This window comes from Zootoca vivipara, chromosome 12 (assembly GCF_963506605.1).
Source record: "Zootoca vivipara chromosome 12, rZooViv1.1, whole genome shotgun sequence".
Taxonomy (NCBI): Eukaryota; Metazoa; Chordata; class Lepidosauria; order Squamata; family Lacertidae; genus Zootoca; species Zootoca vivipara.
The window spans coordinates 32,694,191-32,721,911 of record NC_083287.1 but is presented as its reverse complement, the minus strand read 5'-3'; the positions used below and the strand labels follow the sequence as shown (position 1 = coordinate 32,721,911).

Genomic DNA, 27,721 nt, shown 5'->3' with positions numbered 1-27,721 from the left:
CACACCCCAGCAAAATCTTATCCTTAACTTTCTTCAGCTGCATTCTTGTGATAGGTACATGTTTCCCCAAGAAATTTTCAGAAATACAACTATAGCCTTCTATGCAGCACTTTGTCTTCCATCCTACCCACCAACCACTCAATACATTTCTGAGAAAAACAAGTCCAGGATTCAGATGGAAACTTGGCCCATAAACTTAGTATAATTTCATCCGCTGCTTTTCGAGGCCGGCCTTTATCACATCCCTCTACCGTTGTTGAGCGTTTTTTAAATACTGCTCCAACTGTATGCATACTATTTTATTTGCCTCCTACTACTTTATAACTTCCCTAGGCTAGACGAAGTTAGCCGGTTATCCTTGGGCCCCGAGAAAGAGAAAGGTCTAGTCAGTGTGTCTGCTCGGTTGACTTGACTACGTCTACAGCCGACCTCAAGGACGACTCAAGGCATTGGGGCTCCCGAGAAAGACCACGATATACCGCCCCTGTCTTCCCCGCAAAACCGGCCACCTCGCCCTGGGTCGCCAGTCGGCCTGAGGGCGGGAAGCCCCGGCTTTCCTCGTTCGTCTCCCCCCCCCTCAGGCCATGCAGCCTAGTGGGCAGCCAGCAGAGGGCAGAGGCCCCTCTTTTGCGGCGCTTCCCTTCCCGGCCGCTCTGCTCTCTCTCTCTCCCCCCTCCCCAGCTTCCTCAGCTGCTCCGCTTCCAGGCACAACATCCGTCGTGGCGACGAGCGGGCTTGCAGCCGGAGGCCGAGCGAGCGGTGACCCGGCGCCAAGATGCCGCTGGGCCTGAAGCCGACGTGCAGCATGTGCCGCACCACCTCCTCGTCCATGTGGAAGAAAGGGGGCCAGGGCGAGATCCTTTGCAACAACTGCACGGGCCGACCGGGGCCTCCCGGGTCCGCGGGAGCCGCCTACGCCACGACCTCGGCGGCTGCGCAGCACAGCAACGGCGGCAGCGGCGGAGGGAGCGGTGGCGGGAAGCAGGTGAGGAGGAGGCGGCGGCGGCGGCTTCCTGACAAGCTGCCGCTTTCGGGCAGCGGCGGGTCCCTTGAGCGCTCTTGGGGAGCAGGGCCCGCCGCCGGAGCCAGTGGGCCTCCTCGGTCGCCCACGGCCAAGCCACCCTCCCCAGAAGAGGTCATGGAACAAAAGGAGGGATAGCTCAGTCTAAAGAGCATCCCCACTGCAGCAGGGGGTTGTACTAGATGACCCCCGTGGTCCCTCCCAGCGCTACAATTCTAGGTCTAGGTCAGCGGTGTGACATCGGACCTCTGTGGGTCACGTCGCGCCCTTCTCGTTCTGCTTCAGTGACACCGAGCAGATCTGTTTTCCGTACTCCCCGGCGCCGCCAAGCTCTTCAAGTTAATAGGCATTGCAAGGATAAAAGCTCAACAACTTTCAACCTTAACGGTGCACGTTCAAACTTCACCTGATCTGAGTTGTGCCTCTAACTCAGGGGTGGGGATTCCCTTATTGGGCAGCCTTGCAAGGGGTTACATGCCAGTGGCAGGTGCAGGCAAAAGTGGGTGGTGCAATTAACAGCATCAATCAGAGGATGTTCCAATCAAGCAATTAAGAAAGAGTGGAACTGTGTTAATTAATTAATATGGTATAACTTAATAGTCACAACAGGTAACACGAAATTTAGTAGGAATGATAGGATAAATAAATAGATATAGTGAATAATGCAACAATTATAAATAGTACAGTACAGTAGGTAAAAGAAGATCGGACACGGATGGGGGGAGGGGGAAAGGTTATTTTTTCTTTAGGTTTGTTTGAATATATGGAATATATAGTGTCTGTTTTGAACTGTTGGTTCCCCCCATTTTGTTTTGTAATACTTAAATGTTTAAATAAAGTGTTTTAAATAAATAAAGTGCACATGCTACCTTTGAAGAGAGAGAGAGAGGTGTGTGTGAAGAAACTAGTAACGAGTGGCATTCTGGTGTTTCTGTGAATTGTGCGTGATTATTAATATTTGGTGAGTATAATACATGAGCTAAGGTATGTGTTGGGAGTGGGAATGTGTTTGGGTTGTTGAAAGTGAATGGTGATTAGATAAGAGTTTGAAAGGGAGTTTGAATGCTGTTGGGAGGCAGTTGAGAAGTGAGTTGGGTTTTGGGAAGTGGGTGGTAATTGGAGTGAGAGTTGGAGATAGAGCGTTTCGATGGTAGCAGGGTTGGTTTACTAGAGCAGGATCAATATTGTTAATTAGCTACGTTTTTATACGAGAAAAAAGTAACAATTGATACCAAACTGATACCATTTTGCTTCTGAACCCTATGATCATCAAACTCTTTCTGTTTTTTTAATAAGCACTGTATTGCACCACATGCCTCTTGACTGCTTATGTAAGAGATGAGGATATTCAGAATATTGTGTCTGGTGTGGAAACAAGAAGGAAAATTCAGAAATACCTATCAGAAACCCAGTTCAGGGCTATACATCTTACAAAGAATGGTGTGGTGGTACAGGGGAGCTGAGGGGAGTGCCACAGCACCACATATCTTAGGCAGGGGGTGGCATGACACTGGCCTACTTTCAGATAATTCTATATTGGTTTGCAGCCTTAGGCTGAGATCTCGGGCTCACTTATCTGGGAATAAGTCCCATTGAATATAGTGGGATTTTTGAGTAAACATGCATAGGACTGCGCTGTAAATTCTATGATTTGAAATTATTTCTGAGTTGCTGAAGCTCTCTAGATTGATACCCATTATTTTATTGTATACTGTACTGTGTTAGTTTTATGATGTTAGCCGCCCTGATCCCGGCTCCGGCCGGGGAGGGCGGGGTACAAATAAAATTTATGTACGTATTTGTTTGTTTGTTTGTTTGTTTGTTTAAGGCTGCCCTGCGGAATTTTTTTTAACAACAGTGTTTAAGGCAAGCACTTGAAATCAAAATCTTTCTGCTGAAATTAGCGGCCTGTACTTTTAGTAAAGGTGTTTAGAATAGGTGTTTCATCTTTCTGGCCCGGGGAAAGTGGGTCCTACTATGTCTGTCTGTCTGTCTGTCTGTCTGTCTGTCTGTCTGTCTGTCTGTCTGTCTGTCTGTCTATCTATCTATCTATCTATCTATCTATCTATCTACCGGTATCTATCTATCTATCTATGTCTTGTTGTATATTTGATATACTAATGAATTGCCACTATTTCTTACTTTTGTACACTAGAGTAAGCAAGAAATTCACAGAAGATCTGCTCGATTAAGAAACACAAAATACAAGTCTGCTCCAGCTGCTGAAAAGAAAGTTTCCACTAAAGGAAAAGGGAGAAGGCATATTTTTAAGTTAAAAAATGTAAGGTGATTATGGACTCCAGCTACAGTTGAAAACTTTCTAAATTAAAGCAGTGTGGCAGATGCTGTACTAAAAAATAGTAAGGTTTACCAAAGGCTGCACCAAATATAAGTATTTTCCTACATGCTTATCAAATTATATACAACATTGCCACATTAGTATTGCTTTCCAGAAGAACCATGAGTATTCATCACATAAGATTATGCACATTATTGCATTGAAATAGATGTATTTAGTATGCTTCAGCTCATACTTGTTGAGCATAATGTGCGAAATGACTCTTGAGCAATGTCTTAAGAGACTTTTTTCCATTTGTGTAGAATATCAATATTCTATGCATTTCTGAATGTGAAATGCTTCCTGGTTAAAACACGTAACAAATATAGATGCATTTTGTCAAAGCTTACTGATACTGAAGCTATTAATTTCTTGATGTTTTCATATATAGTGGTCCAAAGATTATCAATTTTTCATCCAAATATTTACAAAAAAAGCATTATATTTTAATTTTGACACTTAATGTTATTTGTGCAGTTTAATCACTATAACCTTCATTTTTCAGCCCATCAAAGCTCCAGAGTCTGTAGCTACCATAATTACAGCAGAATCTATCTTCCATAAGGTATGTTATTAGAAGTTTATGAAAATAGAAGTGTTTCAGAAGTCAATGAAAGTGTAAATAAATATTTAAATGAGTACTTGGTAAGAAAATTTATTGGACTGTGACTCAAACATACAGTATGTATTTAGTGTTTTTTGCAGCAGCAGTATAAATCTGCACTGTAATTTGCATTTTTCCTGTAAATTGTTACTGAAGTTTCCTAAGCAAATAACTTGCCAAGGATGCTAGCATGTTCATGACTGAACTGAGACTTTCTGATGTAGTTCATACTCTTCAAGAGCAAAGTAGTTTTCAAATTGAAAAGCTCCATTAGGTGTTATCAGATCATTTGCTATGACATAGTTTGAAACTATTATATATTTATTTATTTATGTTACTGTATTGACACTTTAACTTACTTATTTGGAGCAGCTTGACAGCCATTTTATCAATATCCTTATCTGTCTCTAAAAAGTTATGAAAATATTGTTTTTATTTATTTTAACATATTTATGTGCTTTAAAACCACATTAAATCAGCATTACTGGCGCAGAAGTGCAGACTAAAACTCTGAACAGCCAGATTTTAGGGGATGGAGAAAAATGTTGCAGGCACATTGTTTCAATCCTGTTTGTTGTCAGGGAACACTGAAAAGGCCCTTAAACTTAGTACTGTGGCCTCACTGAAGGGAAAATGCAAATATGGCTTTCTGTAACTGCAGCATGGGGGAAACGGATAATGTACATAGACCAGCTGGGGACCAACAAGGGAAGAAGGAGAAGAGCCTGAGGAGCGGTGGTGGGAGAACGATGAGGGAGAAGACTGGGAAGAGGAGGGGGTTGGAAGCTGAGGAGGTAACAGGGCTTTGTGAGCTGGGAGAACCTGTGGCAGAGAGAAGTTCAGAATCCGAGTCAGGCTGAAGCCAAATTGGGAGGATGGAAGCCAATAGAGATGAGGCAGGCTGGTGAAGGGTCAAGACCAGGGTGTGCCCCCATCCTGCTGCAACAAGCTCCCCTTCCCATCTCCCAGAACCAGAAGAGGATTGAAACAGGCAGACCGGTGACACAACTTCATGAAGGTGTAGACTCCAATTGCTTGGGGAAAGCCCTGGAGAGGAGGGGACTTGGATGGTTGTGGGGAGGCAGGGACTTTCAGTCTTGGCAACTGATTTAATGGGGTAAGACCTACTGGGGATGAGCTGTTGTACTTGTTAGGCCCGACACTCAACCAAGTCTGTGAAGATACTGTTTTTGCTAATAACGAGTTATCTCCAGTGTGACTACCGGCCAGCTCACTCTGTGACACTGAAGCAGAAACTATTATCAGTTTAGCTTTTTTAAAAAATTAATTCTAATGATCTATATCTTTTCTAGGGAGTTTACTATCAGATTGGAGATGTTGTTTCAGTGATTGATGAGCAGGATGGTAAAATATACTATGCTCAGATTAGAGGGTTTATTCAAGACCAATACTGCGAAAAAAGTGCAGCTTTAACATGGCTCATTCCTACTGCAGCTAGCCCCAAAGACTGTTTTGACCCTGCAACTTACATAATAGGTAAGTTCCAAGGCCCAAAATGTTTAAATTCTACCTGTCCTGACAAAGCAGAAAGTGCTATATGTGATATAACTCCAGAGTCCTAGATTTCTTTTTATCCTGTAGTACAAGCTAGTTACGCAGGGTTGCCTTTAGACTTGCTCATGAATTGCAGTTCTGGCAGATGTAGATTTGTGTTAGAAATGAAGTTCAGAGTTGTATATCTAACAGCAACATATTCTCCTGGGAAACGTGCTGATGTTGGAGTGTCGTTCTCAGTATGAATCAATAGTACCACTAGATAAAACTGTCTCCTAGCTACTTTCGGCGGGGAGAAGTTGCTATGGACACACAAGGTCCTCTACACATGTGAACCTTCTCTTCTTAGGCCCAGAGAAACTGGGCTGGAGGGCAACATGCTTGCTACAGAGAGGCAGCATGCTGAATGAATGCCCCTCTTCCATCATCATCAATAGTATGGTTACACAGCCTCAAGCTGTGCAAGTCCTTATTTTCCTCTGCTGTTTGTTAGAAGTGTTGGTATTGATCTGAAACCAGTTGAAATTATTTCCTAGGAGGATTGAGATACCAGGTATCCGTGTGTTTCTGCATTTTATATACAATTCTGTGTTTTGCCCTTTGGAGGATGGAGGACTTCATAGAAGATTCTCCCATCTAATGTCACTGCAGGCTCATAATGTCACTGCATAGTGCTACCGTATATCCATGCTGGGGAAAGTACCTGTCTTGCTAGTGATACTTAAGGAGAAATATGACAATGGTCAATTGGATGTACCATAAAGCTCCAAGTGGGGGAATAACTAACTTTTTCATTTTTTTATTTAAGGGCCAGAAGAAGACCTTCCAAGGAAAATTGAGTACTTAGAGTTTGTTTGTCATGCGCCTTCAGAATATTTCAAATCTCAGTCATCTCCTTTCCCTACCATTCCTACTAGACCAGAAAAGGGTTATATCTGGACTCACGTTGGACCTACCCCAGCAATTTCCATCAAGGAAACTGTTGCCAGCAGCTTGTAGTGTGTCTTGCTCTTGAGAGACTCCTTTTTATGTATATTAATATTCACAAATGTTTATGTTTTAGTACGGTATATCCAGCTAGGCCTATGAGTGGCTTTTATTTATTATTTAAATTTGGGTGCCTTTTTCAAAATCAAAATTTCTTCACGTTATTTGAAACTTCTTTTTCTTCTCTGTCAAAAGTAACTTCTCACATGCTTGTTCAATCTAGTGAGAAGCTGTACATTTTGTATTTGTTAGTATTGCTTTATACAAAAATAAAGTTATTGACTACCTTTCTTCACAAAAAAGCCTCTGTTACTATCACTTTGAAAAACTTATGTATCTGTGTGTTCATTTACAAAAACCATTGCATCTAGTAAATAGAACTTAAGTTCAGTATAGTATAGTATAGAGCATAATTGCAGGTGTTCATTTCCTCCCCGCTCCAAATTACTATATGCCAGGGATGGGGAACTTGCAGTTGTAATAGTACAACGTACATGGAGTCCTACTCCTATCGGCCACAGCCAGCATGGCCAGTGGTCAGGGCTAATGGGAGTTTTAGTTCAACACCATCTGGATTGTCGCAAGATCCATATCCTTGTTCTTTGCCCAAATAAACAAATTTCACTATTATGCTGTTAATTTTCTGAAACTACAAAAGTTTCAACTGAGCAGACTTTTAAATAGCTGCTTGCCAAAGGTTCATAAGAATTGTCTTACTGTGTGCCAGGTAAGATGTAAATGGAGTAAACACTGTTAAGAGAGGGGACAAGTACAGCCACATTGAAATACGTGATCAGGTGTCCACCTCTAAATAAATCTTCATTGGAGAGAGGATATTCTAACCACCAGTAGTTGCTGTTATCCTTTTCCTTCAAAAGATGCTTAAGCGTATGTTTGCAAGGCTATGCATATTCTCAAACAATTATCATCATGGATCTGTTATTATCATCATGGATCAATCTAGCTTCAGACTTCCTTCAGACTTCCTTGGCTTCTCAGTAATACCATCAACCATGGTATCCTTTTTACACCCACTAGTTAGTGTAGGAACTGGTGGCACCATGCTTCAAGTGAGTTCATTCCTATGTAGCTGAGCATGCCATTTCAGAACATAGTTCTGGAGCAGGGGACTACTGCCCCATAATACCTGCACTTTCATGGTTAACAATTCTGTCTTTGGGGGGCCTTTCAACATCTACCCATGAAGCTACTGCACGCAATGTACTGATGACACCTAGCTCTACTTTCCCTTTCAATACCACATAAAATGGTGGACAATGTCATGTCTAAAATCCATATTACATCACTTTAGAATGTATGTGGAAGATTAATAATAAACTGAACCACCATCCAAACAAAATTTCAGGCTCATTTCCCAACTGCAGTTGGGATCTACCTTTCCTCTATCCAAGACGTAACACCTACAGAAAAAATAGGCAAGGAATGCTTATTGCTATACTGCACTAGAGCCACAGTGGAATCAAAGTAAAGTCTGCTCTTGTCCTTGCACAGCTGAAGTGGAACAAACATTGGGCAACAGCAGTTGTGGCTTCAAGGTACTAACCAAAATCCTAGTTCTATTCTGGCCTATAAATTAATTTTAAACTGCAGCAATAAAAAAATCCAGGGTGTTCTTTCATATAATCACAATGATTTAAAAGCTAGTAGCTGTGAAAGCAGCCCACCTCATCGGTGACAATGTGTGTAAACTGTATTGGATCTTAAATTAGACAAATATCATTGCTCCTTTCCCAGTTAGCACAACCAACCATATGTTTATAAAAATATTTATGTTAAGAGTGCAAAACTGATATGCAACAGCAAAATGTACAAATAAACCCTTTTAAGCAACAGAATGAAAACAAGATTTATACACTTTCTTAGAAAGCAGTTCCAGTGATAACACACATAGAGAAAGCCCAAGCTTCTGTGTTTTAGATTACTTCCTGTGCATTATAAAAACAGTCTGCAAGTTGGCAACTAGTTATCAACATCCAATTATCAACTGAGTCAACATTTTCTAATATATTTATATACAAAGTATATAGCTTTTGTCTCAGTGGACCAATGTTTAGAATCAGAGAGTTGTAGAGTTGGATCCTGAAGATCATCTAAGTCCAACTCCCTGCAATGCAGGAATATGCAACTATTCCATACAGTGACTAAACATACAACCTTGGTATTATCAGTGCCACACTCTAACCAACTGAGCTATCCATTGCCCTGTATGAACCAAGAGATATATGCAAGATAATGTGCAAGATTCAGCTCTATTCTGCAGATTGTCCATGTTCAAAGCACCAGTCACATGCTTGACCTGAATATGATTGAAATTCAAATACTTGAAAATAAGATGGTGGCATGACCTAGTATGAATTCTATAGAGGAGGAGAGTGGCCTAGTTAAACTCTTATAAAAGCACGGTCAATATGACAGTATCCTGGGAACAAATGGAAGGTGCTGAACCTCTCCCTCCTCCAGTGATGCTTCCCTTGCACCTTTCCCACCTATTTTTGTCCTAACGGGTTACCTTTAGCCTTGAAATTCCTCTAGGGGGGAAAAACAGCTAGGTAGAAGTCCCTGTTGCATCTAATTTGGCCCATAGTGTTCTGAGGAACAGAACTAAGTATTCCAATGAGGAGAATAGGAGAGAAAGTCTGCCAGGTTGCAAGTAAGTAGAATCTCCATAGTCAAATTAGTAACCATAGGTTACAGCAAAATGTAAATGCATGCCTGCCATACTAAACAAAACAAAATGATGTGGAGTCAGAGTTATAGTAAATATAAATATGCCATGCTTTGTTTTAGCATTCAGGTTCTTAGAAGACAGCTATTTTCTTCAAGTGTGAAAATCCTTCTGAGACATCATCCACTGATGTATTTATGTAGTTGGCTGAAGTTTCATCATCTAACTCAATATGCTCCTTTTCTTCAGGAGATGAAGCTACAAGTTCATCTGTTTTATCATGTAGCATTTGGCGAAGTCTCTGAATACCTACAAAAAGCAAGCAACATAAACATTTTAAAGACATAAGATAGGAAGTGTCTGCTTGTATGCAATACAGAACATATTGCAAGGCTGTATACCCGTATACTCCAGTGTATAAGACGACTGGGCGTATAAGACGGCCCCCAACTTTTCCAGTTAAAGTATAGAGTTTGGGATATACTCGCCGTATAAGAAATATGACCCGGCGTATAAGACGACCCCCGACTTTTGAGAAGATTTTCCTGGGTTAAAAAGTAGCCTTATACGCAGGAATATACAGTATATTCCTTGATGGCTTGAAAGTCTATGACAATGCATATAGATGAGTGAAGGATGAGAAAGGAGAAAGAGATCAGATAACCCTTTTATAGAATTGAAACTTACACAGGTAGATTCTGTCTATAGAATCTGAGAAGACCAGCCTAAACCATCCAGGTTCATAACAGCAAAAGGCTTTCCCAGGACTAATGAGCAGCTTTTCACCAAGAATTTTCCACCATAAATCCATTTCAGCTTCAAATGTCTGTGACTTTAAGAACTAAGAGAAAACAAATATACACATTAGCTAAATCCCACATTAGCAAACAAAACACTTGACCTCCCCACCCACTAAAGAAACAAAAGATCAGGTTTATCAAAGCATCTTTTGAGTTCAATTGAAGCCTTGGTGCTCTATTATTTTTCTTGCTTAGCCAATTACATTGCTCGGAATATTATTTAGGACCAGATGCTGCACCATTTATTTATATTTTGGCATGTTATGATTTAATTCAGTGGTTTTCACCACTTAAATGATGGTCAGGTGTACTGCGGGCAACACCTGCCTCCATCCCTCCTTCCATTGGTGGTTTAGGATCTTAACTATGTCCAAAATTAATGAAGAGTACTTTTTATTAAAGCCTTTTTTAAGGGTGCAGGGTGGCCTTATCCTATCAAAGTGTTGGTGCTGACCTTTAAAGCCCTAAATGGCCTCGGTCCAGTATACCTGAAGGAGCGTCTCTACCCCCATCGTTCTGCCCGGACACAGAGGTCCAGTACCGAGGGCCTTCTGACGGTTCCCTCATTGCAAGAAGCCAAGTTGCAGGGAACCAGGCAGAGAGCCTTCTCGGTGGTGGCGCCTGCCCTGTGGAACGCCCTCCCATCAGATGTCAAAGAGAAAAACAGCTACCAGATTTTTAGAAGACATCTGAAGGCAGCCCTGTTTAGGGAGGCTTCTAATGTTTAATTATTTTATTTCATTTTTCTGTTGTAAGCCACCCAGAGTGACTGGGGAAACCCAGCCAGATGGGCAGGGTATAAATAATAAATTATTATTATTATTATTATTATTATTATTATTATTATTATTATATAATAATGAGAACCTGGTGCACTTTGAGATTGTGCACGTACAAGGGGCAGGGGACTGGCACAGTCGCAGACCAGAAGTGTCAGATAGCATTGTGATGGTGTATTCTTCTGACTGGGTTTGCTCGTAAGCCTATGGCCTCTCAGTGTCTCGCTGGGAGGGGCAGGTCCTATTTTGAATACAAAACCCGGCAGGAAGGAAGGAGCTCACAAGACCAGCCACAATATACAGCCAACTGTATTTATGTCCTTTAATCCACCCTTCCAGGTCCTCCACGTACTTTTCTGAAGTCAGCCCACACATATAATCCTCCTGAGCTTTTTAAAACAGGTATTCCCATCTCTGCAAGACCATCCACAAGACCATCCACAAGAATGTTGTGTGCTTCCTTAAGTTTTCTTTTATTGGTGCAGGGTATAAAATTTCTTTTATTGGTGCAGATGGGCAGGGTATAAATAATAAATTATTATTATTATTATTATTATATAATAATGAGAACCTGGTGCACTTTGAGATTGTGCACGTACAAGGGGCAGGGGACTGGCACAGTCGCAGACCAGAAGTGTCAGATAGCATTGTGATGGTGTATTCTTCTGACTGGGTTTGCTCGTAAGCCTATGGCCTCTCAGTGTCTCGCTGGGAGGGGCAGGTCCTATTTTGAATACAAAACCCGGCAGGAAGGAAGGAGCTCACAAGACCAGCCACAATATACAGCCAACTGTATTTATGTCCTTTAATCCACCCTTCCAGGTCCTCCACGTACTTTTCTGAAGTCAGCCCACACATATAATCCTCCTGAGCTTTTTAAAACAGGTATTCCCATCTCTGCAAGACCATCCACAAGAATGTTGTGTGCTTCCTTAAGTTTTCTTTTATTGGTTGGGAAAAACACAGTATCCAGCCATTCTGCCAAAATAAAAACACAAATCAGACAGCGCTGTTTATCCCCTCTTTGTATTATTCAGTCTTAGTAGTACTTTGATAAATTATGGGGTGGGGAACATTGCGAACAGCAGGCACTCTGTTAAAGGGATCCTGCATGGCAAATGTAAAGTGTGAAAAGTAGCTTATGTGATTGAGAGGATTTTTGTTTGCAGTATTATGAAATTCTTATTCCAGGTCAGACTATTTGTTCATCCAACCCAGCATTGTCTACTGTAACTGGCAGCGGTTTTCAAGGAGAGAGGTGTTTCACATCACCAGCTAAACTAGTTAACTAATCTGGAAATTCTGTTTTGCTGCCATCAGTCCCAATAGTTAATGATGGCAAGGTAACTACAGGCAAGGAAAAGCAAGATGTACAGGTCCTGTACAGAACTTGTTCCCTGGTTGCTCAGATGGACCCAACACCAATTCAGCCACTTTACACCAACTATATATCTAATACATAAAAATGAATGTAGTTCATAATTAATTTGAAACTAAGGAATAAAGCTGTCTAGATCATGGTCTGGCCAGGCACAGTGAAAAAACAGAGCTGGATTTTCCTGGTCTGTAGTAACTATATAGTGTGAGGACTGGTGTTTATTACTTAGACTCAGGGCCACATGTGTTTGTGCACTTTCAAGTTTGCTAACCTCTGTCATGAAGGAACTGGCTGAGAACATATTGCACTGGTCCAGGACAACCGTGGAAAACAGCCAGCTGATTAACTGCTTTCCTGACCTCATGATTTCTGGTGTATAATACTCCACATCTGATGCCACACATGCCAAAATCCTTGAAAGGGAAGGGGGGAAAGTTTGTAATTAAAAAGTCTCTCTAAAATTTTAATTCATACACAAAGCACATTTCTATCCAAATATAGCATTATCCACTGGACTAAATAATTTCTGATTCCTGTAATAAAATTAATTTTTCAAGATTCAAAGAACTTAACATTCTATACAAAATGTTTTAAAGTCCATTTACGTATTAAGAAACAAAAGGAGAATAATTGATTTGATTTGCATAAAGTATTTCGTTAGGTTAGAATTTTTGCCTGAAACCCATCCCTGAAGTCTAGTTTTAGATTTCCAGTGTGGTAGAACAAGTGAAATTATAAACAATATGTGGCAATTGCATCCACACAGGGTCCTGGTTGTTTATAACCAACCTTACTTGGCCCTCTCTATCCCCCTATTTTTGTAGCAAGCAAGGGACTGTCACCTGTCACTGGTTGCTAGAGTTAACTAAATCAACATGCAGTTGCAGCTCCCACATGGTGCGAGGTTATAAATGGATATTCTGCAGCCTAAACAATGAGAAGCCACCCTAAGGCTGCAATCTATTTATTTTGGAGTAGAATTTTACATCTAAATAAACATCAATAAGGTTTGCACTGCACTGCAAGTCATATCCTAAACTATTGAAGAGCAGAAGGTAGTTCACATTCTACTGGCCAGCTTCTGGTGAGCCACCTAGTTGCCTGCTAGTTCTTGGGATAGTTGCAAATGATATTGAGTTTATAACAGAATACCATCTTCCACTAATGGCTAGACCTGCTGTGCAACTGTGGCAGAGGCAAACATTATAATCCATTATTACACTGTAGGTTTTAAGTTCTCACATACAAGATTTCTTTGGAACAATGCACTGGGTAGATGGAAGAATTTGACAGTTTCAATAATTTAAGTACATTTTGAATAAATATTGATAACAAATATTTCTAACCTACCTTACTAAATCCCCACATAAAGTGTGTCCGGTCTGGATCTGGTAAACTAAAGAGAAATATTTCAAGATAATTAATGTCTTACGTTTATTTGGGATGGGGAATCAACACTTTTCAGTCCTAAGGACAATGGCAATTTACCCTGACCCAGCAAAATGCTGGAGATATAGAAATCCACGGCATAGACAGCACATGTTCTGTACTCTCCACAGAAATGAATGCAAATCCCTTTGTGCATGTGCATTGAAGTACATACAGAAATATGGATCAAGGAAGTTCTAATTATGTTCTATTTATTATTTATGTTTTCACCCCACCCTTCCTCCAAAGGAGCCCAAGATGTCAGCGATTCAGAATAACAGCCTGTTTTTGATACCGAAGTAGTTACCAAAAACATTCTAAATATTTTTAAAATGTTCAATAACTACTTCAGTTGAATTATTATTGTGAGTTATGTCAGGAAAGTTTATCAGAAGCGGTTTCATTTATGGAGGGCATTGGATGGCAATCTCCACAAATCCACACGCTAAGGAAGGTATAACTTGCCACATGAAGGATAGTCAATAGTCCTGCTCCTTCAGCATGTGGACAACAGGGTGCATATGTATTTCGCCATAATTTTATACTTTCCTGCTACCCTTGTGCTGGCTGCAACCCTGCTGTGCTGGGCACATTACTTGCAAAGCAGTCTCTCTCTTACTTCACCAATGACTAGTTGCTACTCAGCTCCACCCCACTCTCCTCAAAGCATGCAACATATGTAAAAGAACCAAAAAGGAACTTGACACTAGATACTTCCAAGTGAGACATGGAAGAATTTTGGCTTGCACTAAGTGACCTAACATGTTACAGCATGCATGCACACTGAGCAGAGTTACAACAGACCTGTATGAGGAGCCCCCTGGCATGCGGAGGAAGCAGAATAGCTACAATAGTAGTTAGCATTAAATTAACATGTGAGCAATAATCTGCTTAGTCCTAAATCAATTGACATGTAGGATTTTGTCAGAGAATGGCAAGACAAAAAAAGTCTACCAACCCTTGAAAATCATACATATGCTACCACATCACCAATAATTACTTTGAAAGAATAATTTATGCATACAGAAACTGGTAGACTATGTGTGCATATATAAACAAACAGAAGAGATTTGCTAGGTTACTCAACTATAAAGCTGACATTTTAAAAAAGCAACAGGAAGGTACACTCACCTCTCCAAGCTAAGAATGCTTGTGAATGTGGTATCACCATATATGGACAGCATATAAATTTCATCCATTATTACATGTAATTTATGTCTATGTAAAGAAAGACACACATGTCATTAAAGTTATTTAAAAATATATATGCATTCATTCCTACAATTGCTGCTTAACAAATCCCTTAAAAAGCTGTGTATTCTATATTCAGTCAAGTTATTATTATTAATTAAATATGTTTACTGCCCTTCATCCGAAGATCAAAGGGAAGTTCACGAAATACAAATACAAAATGAAAACATACATAATAAAACAAAAACAACCAATAGCTCTCATCCAACAGACACATTTAAAAGGCCACAGAATGTTAATCAGCCAAACGCCTGGCTGAAGAGAAACGTTTTTGCCTGGCACCTAAAGATATGTAATGAAGGTCCCAGGCGAGCCTCCTTGGGGAGAGCAGTCCACAATGAGGGAGCCACCACAGAAAAGTGTTTCAGTGTTGCCACCCTCCAACCCTCTTGTGGAGGAGGCACCCAAAGAACTGCTACTTAATATAAAGCAAAATGTTTTCAAAAACTGAAAAGTGATGACTCCTCAGCAAGGCATGTATATTCCCCCATCCACTATTTTATTAGATATATAAAAGCAAGAAGTTAAGAACCAAGTATCCATATGTCTCTACATGTAATATATTGCACAATTAAGATATAAAAGCCAGAAAACACACACCACACAGCTTATTATATCTGCATACACAAGCCAGAAAACACATCAAACTTAATTCTTATTCCCAATATTACCAGGCATTCAGAAGTACCAGTATGTGAATGACAGAAAGAGGCTAAAATATCACAAAAGCCTAAGTAACCAAAGAAAGTCTATTTAATTTTTTTTAAAAAAATTAAAGCATCAGATTCTTAGTTTTCATCTTCAGATGCAGACTGCATCCAAGTCTCATGCAGTGTCATGCTGAAGAGAAAAGAACTGTGCTATGTTTTGAGGCTGGCGCTGTGGGTTAAATCGGCTTGCCGATCAGAAGGTTGGAGGTTTGAATCCCTGCGACAGGGTGAGCTCCCGTTGTTTGGTCCCTGCTCCTGCCAACCTAGCAGTTTGAAAGCATGTCCAAGTGCAAGTAGATAAATAGGTACCGCTCCAGCGGGAATGTAAACAGCATTTCTGTGCGCTGCTCTGGTTTCGCCAGAAGCGGCTTAGTCATGCTGGCCACATGACTTGGAAGCTGTACACCGGCTCCCTCGGCCAATAAAGCAAGATGAGCACCACAACCCCAGAGTCGTCCATGACTGGACCTAATGGTCAGGGGTCCCTTTACCTTTAAATATCTAATAACCACTTTCGTTAGAATCATAGAGTTGGAAAGAACCACAAGGGTCATGTAGCCCAACCCACTGCTATGCAGGAATCTTTTGTCCAACATGGGGCTCAAGCCCACGACCCTAAGATTAATAGTCTAATACTCTACCGACTGAGCTAGTTGTTACCTTCACTGGAAATAAGGCACATTTTTAAAAATTAATCAATTCCATGTAGATTGGTGGGAAGGGCAGTTATGCTAGAAAATGGAACAAGCAAGGAGGATGGCATCCTTTCAAGGATAAACTAAGGAGGAGGAAGTGTCACTGAACATAGTGAGACTTATGTCCAAGTACTGTAAGTGTACATGGGATTTCAGAGTAAGCATTAGAAGAAATTTTTAGCGGCACGTAAAGCCATCTCCACCATAATTATACATTCAGAAACTAAGTTTGCCAATTTAAGAATACTAATGTTTCTCAACACTACTAATAACCATACATGACTATTACTATAAATGAATTTTCTGAACATACATTCTTATGGCCATATGCCAAATGAAATAAGGAAATTACCAAAATAACTTTCAAAACTAACATACTGCATCATAGAAAATTAAAAGCCCAAACAAATAGTGCTAGGACTCAAACCTGTGTGCAAAGTCTAGACATTCTTTCAGTAACTGTGCTGGGTAAATGTCCCCTAATGGATTGTGAGGGTTGATCAGGATTAATGCTCTGACTCTGATGCCCTGAAAAAAGAAAAACTGATAGTCGGGGACCCTACCATGACATCAAACAAAGGAGTAACGAGTCTGCAAAATTGGTATCCTTTCATAAAGTGCGAAGTATTGAAGTTTCGTGGCTGAATATGAGCATACATATTCCTTTATAACCCTAAAACATATTCCAGTATCACATTTTCATGGCATCACATTTCATTTTCATCACAGCATGGCATTTTGGTATTTAGTTATTAATTTAAATTTCATCTGCTATAATTCAAAGGACTTAATTTACAAAACTATAGATTTGATATAATATATTAAATGGTTGTTTTCTTGAAGAGATGTATATCTAACACCAGTGTATAGAAAGACTGTAAAACTAGGATTCTTTTTAAACTAATGTTACCAAAATATGTTGAAAAGGAAATATATTCGGGAAGGAAATAACATTTCTTATGACCAAATTATTCTGTAAATTCTGTAATTTCAGAGTAACTAAAACATACACGGTTAGGTCTAGACCAGGCACCCCCAAACTCTGCCCTCCAGATGTTTTGGGACTACAACTCCCATCATCCCTGGCCACTGGTCTTGTTAGCTAGGGATGGTGGGAGTTGTAGCCCCAAAACATCTGGAGGACTGAGTTTGGGGGTGCCTGGTCTAGACTGTCATGCTTAGAGCAGACCTACTGAAATCAGTAGTACTTACATTAGTCATGACTAACTAAAGTCTTGGAGATTTTAATGGGTCTACTCCAAGCATGACAGTTGAATCCCATCGACTATTTTCAGTACATTTTCTCCTGTGGAAAAGATTCTGTCACTTAGTAGCTTCAAGCTACTTAAGAAAAGCAACAACAAACAACTGCAAAAAAGATGAACTACTTTTACTAAAACAGTTTGTAAAAAGTAAGTATTAAGTTTAATATGAATTGCTCCATTTATTGCTTCCAAATATTTTAATGAGCTCACATAAGAACAGGAAATATATAATTTAGGATTCTAGCTTCATTCTTCAAAATGATGCATTTGAATGACAACAACCTGCTTTTGGCCAAGTTATGCACATGACAAATATACAGCAGATTTATCAATTTACATTTCTAATAGGATATATTTCACTGCAAAGTTGATGAGGTATTTAACCAAAAGCACAAAAGTTGGAGTTCAGTTCAAAATATTCCTACCTTTTCTACGGCTCTCTGATGTGCAGTTTCTAATTTTTCAACGGTTAACTGAAATGGTCGACTTTCTTCATTAGTCACCTGCATAAACATTTTAAAAGGTGTTCGAAGACAGAAATTCAGTAAAACAATGCAATCTCCTCAGAACACCTATTTATTTTCATTACTTAAGAGTGATTTAATTTGAGGGAGGAAACAGCAAAATGCACAAGCAAGTTGTGGTGGATGTGGCTTTCTTTTTCCTGTCTGTTGGGATGAAATCAATGTAGATACTCCCTTTTCAACTTGTTCTGGTGGAGGTAAAAGGAAGTTCTATAAACTCTACGGTTCTTTGAGGATGCTTGGATCAAGGGCAGTGGGGACGTTATGTCATCCCAGGAAACTGTTACGCTCTGAAAATGATGATTAATGAAGAGATAGACACACACACACATTCTAAAAAGACTGAGGAAAACAGTCAAGACTTCTGTAGGACAGTTTGTTGCCACCTCTGCTATACACACACTTGTGTATAACATCCATAGTAAACTTGTTTGCCAAAACATATAGCACAATCATATAAGAAGGGACATGTCTAGAGTTTGGTTTCCATTGTCAGTAGTTGTTTTGTTGCTTGGGCTTTATACAATTTTGTTCATTCACAGACAACATATCAGTATTCATAAGAAAGGGAATATTTAGTAAACATTTACCTCACTGAACAAGGGCACATGGATAGGTTGCATTCCACCATACAGCCACATTTTGGAGTTTATTCCACCATAATACGGAGTAGGAATGAGATACCCATCTATAAAAAGAATAAATAATGGAGGTTTACTTTCTTTTTAAACAAAGTGTTTTACTAGTTTGTTAAGAAATAGTGATATATTATTTTGCCTTTATCTTACACACATCTTTAGACTACTACTTTCAAAATCGTCGTACATAATCATTGTGCTGCCAGAATAGGAAAAAAAAACATTATGTGAACCACTTTCAGGTCTGTGCTATTCCTAAATGAATATTCTTACTAGCATACTAAAAAGTGACACAGATTTCATAGTGGAGGTTTTATCCCATTCCACATATAATTTTATTGTCATTAACCAATTGTTAAAACTCTACTATAATATATATGGCTACTTAGAAAGGGGTGTGTGCAGACCAACAGTTTCATTCTGCTAGCATGTACTTCACATAATTTAAACTATTCTTAGCTTACTCAAAGGGCACATAAAATAAAGCAATGAAGCAGTTCATTTTCTACATGATTTAGCAGTTATCAGCAGAGTGAACAAGATTTTATACCTTCTTCAAGATGTTCAGGCACTAATTACCAGAGTGATATACAACTGCCACAATATGTGATACATATTCATGCCCTCTTACCTCCAGGATCACATAGCACAGTTGAAAGTGTAGCAAAGACGGCACAGCAGCCATTCAAAACTATAAACTATAAACAGAAGACAAAATAACAAGATACAATTAACAAAACTGCAAAAGCAGGTAAATTTATTTTAAGAAATGAAAGACAAGTCTAAGGCAAGGATATCATATCCCAGTGTCAACAACTCAAACCAAATTAAAAACCTGAACCACTGTAACTTCAAAACAATCAACCCTTAATTCCTCCTGTATATGGGAATTCTATTGGCTGGTATCCAATCAGTCATTGAAGTGTTTTGTTGAGCTATAATGTAATTGAAATTATGGGTTCAATGGTCTATATATGATATAAACACAGTCCAAGAGAATATCCATTAATTATGTACCATTTAGTAGCTCTGATTTCCAAGTGGTTGCCTAGGTGTATGTCCCAGGCAATGACCATCTAAGATGGCACTGGAGTGAGTAGGATATGTTGTTTCCAGAGTCAATGTCTGAGAAGAGTGCTATGTCTGACCTCGTTTTATAGAGATAATCCAAGTACTAAATTTAGCAATCTGCCACTTTTTAGAACTGTAAGTTTAGAACTGTAAGAAGGAAATTACAGTGGAACCTCTACTTACGAATTTAATCCGTTCCGGATGCACATTCGTATGTAGAAATATTTGTAAGTCGAAACACGGTTTCCCATACGAATGCATTGGGGACGGATTAATTCGTTCCAGAGCCTCACCTCCCTCGCTGCCCTGCGCTCGCCACCGCTGGCAGAAGGCCAGCCTCGCAGCGATGGCGGCGAGGGCTCAATCCGGTGGCGAGCGCAGGGCAGCGAGGTCGTTCGGATGTCGAAAATTTCGTAAACGCGCCGCCATTTTTTTCGGTTCGTAAGTAGAAAAATTTGTAAGTAGAGTCATTCGTAAGTAGAGGTACCATTGATTTCAGTGGGTCTATTCTGAGTATGACTTAGTTAATAATAATAATAATAATAATAATAATAATAATAATAATAATAATTTATTATGGTCAAAGACCAGCTGTATGACTTAGTTCAAAGGTGGGGAACCTCTAGCCCAGGCATCCCCAAACTGCGGCCCTCCAGATGTTTTGGCCTACAACTCCCATGATCCCTAGCTAACAGGACCAGTGGTCAGGGATGATGGGAATTGTAGTCCAAAACATCTGGAGGGCCGAAATTTGGGGATGCCTGCTCTAGTGCATTGGCCTTATTAGGCCTGGCATGGGTCCCAATTTGGCCAATAAGGCCATTTTCCCCAAATCATGCTCACCTGCACCACACCTGTTACCATGTGATATCAGCTGTGCAGCAGCCAATCAAAAATGGAACCCTTAAAATGCGCTCCTGGCATTGACAAGGGGGGCTGGCTTTTACCAGAGGAGTACCTGGTACTCCCTGGAGGGTATCGCACAGACATTCAGGTGGGGTCAGACAGCTCCAAGGCTGAAGCAGGACTATCAGGCAATGCAACATTCCAGCAGCTGCCATCTCCTATAGTGGGTCTGAGTTGAGATGCAGAAGCTGAATCACCTCCAACCCTCAGAGAGCATTGACACATGAAAGGGCAGGACCAAGCAGTCCACCTGAAAGCCAATGCCTCCTTGAGAATGATAAGTTACTTGTGAGGAGCTGCTTCCTCATGAGTAGACCCAACACTACTGAGAGTTCAATAGCTGAGAGATCAACAGCAGTGCCTAGGGTGGGACTTAGCAGGCCCTGGGATAAAAGCCTTCAGTCGCTTGGGAAAGCTACAGGAACAATGTCCTTATTCTAGCTTCTTGCTGAAAGCTGTGCAATGAGCCTCTATGTGTGGTGTTTTGAAGTCCTGACTATCATCATCTGAGGGGAGTGTGATGTCAGGTGATTGACAGGTGGGTAGTCAAATGTAAGTGGTAGGGGAAGTAAGAATTTGGTTCATTTGCTGGATATTAGATATCGCCCAATATTTTCAAACTATTTGCCTTTGTATCTGAATGTATCAAAAAAGTAAAGAAAAAAATGTGTCACAAAATTAAAGAAAAGGAAAGCAACATGGTTCCTTACATGATCTGGATCTAGTGGTGTCGGAGCTTTTCCATATTCAGTAAGAAACTTTGCAATTTCTTCTCTAAAACTAAAGTTTAAAATTAACACAGTCAGAAAATTTGCATCAACATATTCATATATAATGTTAGTTCTGGCACAACTTTAACTTTGAATTAGTCTTTTTATTAAATTCAATTGAAAGTTTGCTTCTGATTTATTTAGAAGCAGGATTGCATAGAACTTATTTTAAAAGTAAACATATGTAGAGGATCACATTTTTAAAAATGCCCCATTTCTGAAACTTGATTTTGGACTGAGTCCAGAAATCTGACTTCTAGAACTATTAAACAACACTGTAAATTGAAGGCAGCAATACCAAACAATTGTACAAAAGAACATTCATTTGCATACAATTGAACCTACTTCTATTAAATGTGTTCAAATTACAACTAGGCATTTAATGCAATGTTATAAGTAGTCTCCAAGCACTAGCACTACTGCATCCAAAGAAAATACGTCTGTAAGCCACAACCATTTATTTTAAGAGGCCCTCTACAGAATAGCTTAAATCTCCTGTCCAATGTCAATATTAGTTTTTGAAATGTTTAACTGGAACTAGAAAAACAGGTAGCTTTTATTAAAAAATTACATTGAAATGCTAAGCAATTTTTGTTACCTTTTAATGCCTTGTGTATCCGAATACTGAAGTAAGTGAGGTTCCAGATAAGCCATGTCAGGTTTTACGAGCTGTCATTTTTTAAGAGACAATTAAAGTTTTTAATTATATGAAAGGTTGTTAGTTCTCAATAGATTCACACATTGCTATTTATATTTCCCACAGGTTAACAAAATTATTCAAATTAAGCTGTCTTAGCTGATCTTAGATAAAAACCAATCCATTTCTCAGAGCTGGGCCTGATTTTGGCTCCTCAGCTGCACTAGCCTGGAAACAGAACTGCAAAATATATCACAATCCCTCCTCACTTTCTGTCCTGGTTGAAGTAAGTCAACAAGGTTTAAGATGCAGGGGCCGATTTGCCACTCTGACCTGCTGTCCCAGTCCAGGGTTTAGGCTTGTTTTGCTTGCACACTACATAGGTAATGTTGTTAAACACAGTGCTTGATTATTCATAAGAAATGATCATGGCCACTAATTAGTACTACCTTCTAATCACAATTTCAAAACTAAGTTGCACAATTCATGTTGGAAACCAAACTTACCCTTTCCTGTATTAAATCAAAGCAAAGTTTGTTCTCACTTGTTCCAAAATTCAAAATGCCCTGAAAATAGAAATGACATTTTAGATAGCTACCACCACTAACAATACTTTTTGCATGAACCCTCTTTGTCAGAAAACTAAACCTAATGTCTAAAGGACAGTATGAAAATAAACTGCCACCATTATATATTTTTTCCACTACTATATATATAAACAAAGGAGCAACAACTTCATACTCTCTTTAAGGCACCTTCCTATGTCCCCAACTTAACCAGCATTTCTGCTTCTTAAGGACTGAAGTCTTCTAGACATAGATTAAGTTAACAGGTATTATTTTCAAATATATTTAACTCCACATTTTAAAATCTGTACAACCACTTTGTTTTAAATAATAGGTCTCTGGAAAGGGCAAGACTCTCTTACATAAGAGCACAGACAACAACTATGTTCACACTCAGCTGTTCTACAGACTGCAGAAATTGGAAGCAGCAGCACCAACAATGTATTTCTAGCAAGGAGATTTCAGGTCAGGGGATAATGTAACTGCCCCATGCTGGAGCAAACCAGATTGAACTACTTTGGCTTGGACCCAGCTGGCACTTTGCCAGTGGATCCTAGACTGAAAAGCAGCAGTACAATTTCTGCTGCCACAACTTCTCCCCTCTCCTCCAAAATATCCCCTCTGCTACATCATATGCAATGAGCTGCATCCTTTGCTCCGGAAGGCTGTTGCAAAACTATGACTTACAGTTCGGAAGCTTCGTATCTGCGGTCTTTAAGATTGCCTCATTTCCACACCTTCTTCAATACAGTTTTATTGCCACACCTCTTTCTCAACACCTTGTTTTTTTTCTGCAATCCTCTCACACATCATTTCCAAGCGTTTCTGCTCTCCTTAACTTTTCTTCCATGCCCTCCCCCCTCCACAGCACAACCGTTGGTGCTCAGCTTTCAGTATTCATTCTTGTGTTGGATGGGGGTGGAGATTTCACATTCTTAGCTGACTTTTTGGATTAACACTTTTAGTGTATTTTTAGTCTTAGATTTGGGACTCCCTTTTGGCTGTGTGAAGTGACAGAGAAGTTTAATAAAATAAACCAAGCCATTTCTTCACCATTGCCCCGTCACAGCCCAATCTCTTCACTTCTTCTCCACCCCATTTCATTCCTCAGACCCCGAACTTCTCATCTCCATCTCCTTTCTACTTCACCTCGTATTCCCACTATCCCCTACCAAAGGAGTGCCAAATGCAAACTTGAATATAATATTGGGGGTGGGGAGGTAAGCCCTGGCCAGCGTACGCACACACCATTTATTTGAATGACAATGCCCATCAACTTTGCCCCCCAAAAAAATATTTTATGGGGAGCGGCAAGAGACTTTGGCCTCTCAGAGTTGGCTTTTATGAGTCCAGCCAAGCTTCTCTTTCTGGTCCTCCACACTCTCTCCCCAGTCATACACCCCTCAGCAGTTCTGCTTCAAACCCTCCTTCATTCCTTTTGCCTGGCTAGAATATCTCCTTCAACTCTGATAATGCCTGCTGCTTGCATTAGTGTAAGAAATGTGTATGAGTGTGCATGGAAATTAATTATTATTACTATTGTTGTTGTTATTTACTGTTTAAAGCTCAAATTTACATCAGTTGCCCCACCCACTTATGCCTCCGACCTCATTCACCACCAGCATTTCCCATAATAAGTGGTAGATAACGGGCTTTGCATGCGGAAGGTGCCAGGTTCAATCCCCAGCATCTCCGGGTAGGGCTGGGAGAGACTCCTACCCCAAACTCCAGGGAGCTGCTGTCTGCCAGTGCTGAATGACAATACTGAGCTTGACAGACTCAACGGCCTCTCTCTATATAAGGCAATTTCCGGTGAATGCTGGCGTTGGGCTGGAAAAGGTCGCCCTACCACAATAGCTTTCCATTTAAAAAACCCACCCACCCACAAAAGCCTCGGTTCTCACACTCTTGTTACAGGCACTTGACTTAACCCACCCATGGCTCCATGTTTTATATCCTGCGCCCTATTTCCTCAATACACTAGCAGAGAAGTCCGCCCCCCCCCCACGTCCTGCCCCACCAGCGGCTTCTTCTACACACACACTTTGCAAAAACCAACGTGTCTCTCTCTCTCTCTCTCTCTCTCTCTCTCACACACACACACACACACACACACACACACCTACCTGAGGGTTGTGAGCGGCGTCGAAGGGATCCCGCACGTACATGTCGAAGCCCTTCTGCAGCAGCCCCTCTGCGCTGCCGGCAATGCCGGCTCCCCGAGCGGAAAGCCGCGTATCAGGCGCCGCTTCGCCGTCCGCCATGGCGCCGCCGCGCGTGGAGAAAGCTGCAGAGTCCGCCCGCGGCCGCCTCGCGCTGAGGGAGCGGAAGGAAAGGAGGCAGCGAGACGCGAAGGGAGGAGCAGCGAATGCCGGGAAAGGGCGGCGGCAGCGGCGGCGGCGGCGGCGACGTGTATCCTCCTCAGCCGGTGCGAGCTGAATTGAAGGATGCGCTTTTGGGGAGCCGGTAATATAGGGATGTGCCCATGCAGATCACCAATTCATCGATTGGTCAGTCACAGGCGGAGCCACAGAAGGGCGGGACACACACAAGTGCCCCCCAAAAAACAAGGAGCTCACCCCAACTTGCCCTACTCATTTATGAACTCATTTTTTTATCATTTTTATTACATTTTCCGTTTTACAATTTAGAATGCTCATTTAAACGTCCTTAAAATATCAATGATTTCCATTCTTCTCTTTCCATGGTTCATTTTGCATATCATAAATCCCTGCATATTTTAAATAAACTAGAACCATTCAGTATTCCATTATCACATCCATCAAAACTTATTTGCACCGATGGATTTATCTTAATGCTGCCAACGTTTTTCATTTCTGAACTCCTGTCATTATACTGTACTGTGTTTTTTCTTTCTTTCCCTAGAACGATAATTTGCCCCTCCTGTGACTCACCTCCATCTCTCCATGGGATCCAGAAGCTCAGCTGATCCAGAGCTGCAGTTCTTCCCTCAGAGGGCTAATTAGATGGGGATGTCTTATTTCTCTTTTGGAGATATTGCCCTCTTCAGGCAATATCACCTAGACAAGGAGTGGGGATGTATTTTTAGCCCAGCCCCCTGAAATAAAGCAATCCAGTTACCATAATCTGCCGAGGTGGTTTTAGGGGAGGGGTAGTACCCTGCACTCAGCTCCCACCTGTGGCTCCTAGAAGATGTCAGCATGTGACAGCAGCCACATCCCAAGAACAGTAAACTGGCTGGCTAAACCAGGAGAGGGCAGCTGATGAGTCTTTAAACCACAGTGAGAGTTAGGGACTTCCCCTGCATGCAAAGACAGGCTCTGGCTGATTGAGCAGACAGGACTAATAGAAGGCGGTTTCTGCACGTGCTGTGGATGGAAGTGAGGGGCAGATGGGGCTCGCCAACCTGGGAAGGTAGCCCACCGAGGACAAGGAAATCTCTGAACCTAAACCTCCACTTTGTGGGATATTTTGGGGAGAAAAAAGGGCTAAGGTGTAAATCCTACAGAAATCCGGAGTGGAGTTCCTAAGGCGGTGCCCAACATATTGTTCTGCTTTCCTTTGGACCACACCAGCGAGGCTGAGAGTGGGTTCTTGTCATCTGGGCAGCCTAGGGCCTCCATACACACTGCCTAGGCTTGCACTCCAGGGAGGTCACTTCAGTGCTGCTAATGCAGTGGTTTGACTTCACCCCCGGAGGCACCCTCCATTGTCCCTCAAGACAAAACGAATGCCAACAACTGAGAATGGGAATAGTGTAATTCATAGTCCATGTTTTATGTATGTCTGCCAGTATGAGTAATTAAGTTAATGCAAAAGTCCATCCCACCTGCCTTCAGTTCCTGATCAATATAAAAGGTGTGTAGAGAATAATATTTTTGGGGTTGGCTACTTCGGTGTGTGTGTTTCTTTCCTGCTGCCTGCTTTGTTGTTAATATTAATTGCATTTATATACAGTACCACCTTTTTCTCCAGGGGACTCAAGATGGCATACGTGGTTCTCCTCCTTCTCATTTAATTTCCACAATAACCCTGTGAGATAGGTTAGTCTGAGAGGCAGTGACTGGCCCAAGGTCAACCAGTGACCTTCCTGGCTAAGTATAGCACTCTGGCTTTTCTTTACATGCTTCACTCAGCAGAATGAACATCTCAAGATCCTGGCCTACTGCCTTGGATTGGTAATGATGAATTTTATTTTCACTCAAGATGCTAGGGAACTTAGAACACGTGTTTTACAACTAGGTAGACTGGAGGAAGAAGTTAGGTGGTGGCTTGGGACCAAACCGCCTAATCCATTATCAACCAGGTGGAGGGACAGGATATAAACTTAATAAATAAATCCATCTCAGATCCTACAAGTGGCAGGTAAGGCCTTGGTGGTATACTAGTGGGGAGTACCCACTTGATATTTTCCTTTTTCATGGTGGTTCCCCATTTGAGAGATGTGCCTATTAAAAAATAGGACACTAAACAGGCATAGGAATGCATGCCTAAGAGCCTTGTTTCACTTTCTCAGAAAGAGTTTTACAGACAACTGTTGGCAGGTCAGAGCCATTTTTCTTTTATGTTAAGCAAATTGAAATAGACAATACTATACAATAGAAGCTAGGCCCAGACAACAATGCTGCAACTGCTAATTCCTCTTCTCAAATCATATTCATAACTGACGTGCATAAAATTGCTGTGCTTACTCAGAAGTAAGATCCACTGGGACTTACTCCTGGGCAACTATGTAAGATGGTTGTTGCTACCTTGAGAAAATTGGATTAACAGAAAATAAAATGGTTACTTTTCAGATAACTGTATGCATGCATCTAAAACTGTGAAATTATACCAATTCTGATTGTTCTTGTGTTTTTCATACTACTACACATCAAATAGAGAACATTTATTTATGGAAGAAGTACACAAAGTTAAAATGAATAGCCTGTAAACAAAAACCAGCACAATATTCTGGTTACATAATTACTTTACAGTAAATGAAAAAAAAACTGTGACTGAAATTTTCCCAGACATAATTTATGGGCAGCTTATCTATCCCTCAGTGTGACTGTGTCTACCCGTGTTCACTCTCTTTCAAGGAATCTTAAGATCTATTTCAGCTGGAGGAAGCCGCTGATTTGTTTTGCGAGGTCAGTCAAGGATAACTGCTATGTGTAAACAGATATCC

The 27,721-nt window shown here is 40.8% G+C and overlaps 2 protein-coding genes across 2 annotated transcripts; one reads left to right on the top strand and one right to left on the bottom strand.

The window, feature by feature from the left end:
* Nucleotides 1-667: 667 nt before the first annotated feature.
* Nucleotides 668-7,798, top strand: GATAD1 (GATA zinc finger domain containing 1). The gene is made up of 5 exons (XM_035129313.2): nucleotides 668-985; nucleotides 3,177-3,302; nucleotides 3,865-3,924; nucleotides 5,277-5,460; nucleotides 6,287-7,798. The coding sequence occupies exons 1-5, from the start codon at nucleotides 776-778 to the stop codon at nucleotides 6,475-6,477; spliced, it is 771 nt and encodes a 256-aa protein (XP_034985204.1). The 5' UTR covers nucleotides 668-775; the 3' UTR covers nucleotides 6,478-7,798.
* Nucleotides 7,799-8,418: 620 nt separating this feature from the next.
* Nucleotides 8,419-24,993, bottom strand: LOC118091836 (1-aminocyclopropane-1-carboxylate synthase-like protein 1). Its single transcript, XM_035129312.2, has 14 exons — nucleotides 24,696-24,993; nucleotides 22,510-22,569; nucleotides 21,965-22,035; nucleotides 21,307-21,376; nucleotides 19,251-19,317; nucleotides 18,572-18,669; nucleotides 17,883-17,960; nucleotides 16,620-16,720; nucleotides 14,668-14,754; nucleotides 13,459-13,504; nucleotides 12,380-12,521; nucleotides 11,566-11,708; nucleotides 9,839-9,992; nucleotides 8,419-9,460 (listed from the first exon to the last, which is right to left on the bottom strand). Exons 1-14 carry the CDS (start codon nucleotides 24,831-24,833, stop codon nucleotides 9,285-9,287), a joined length of 1,431 nt encoding a protein of 476 aa, XP_034985203.2. The 5' UTR covers nucleotides 24,834-24,993; the 3' UTR covers nucleotides 8,419-9,284.
* Nucleotides 24,994-27,721: the final 2,728 nt, after the last annotated feature.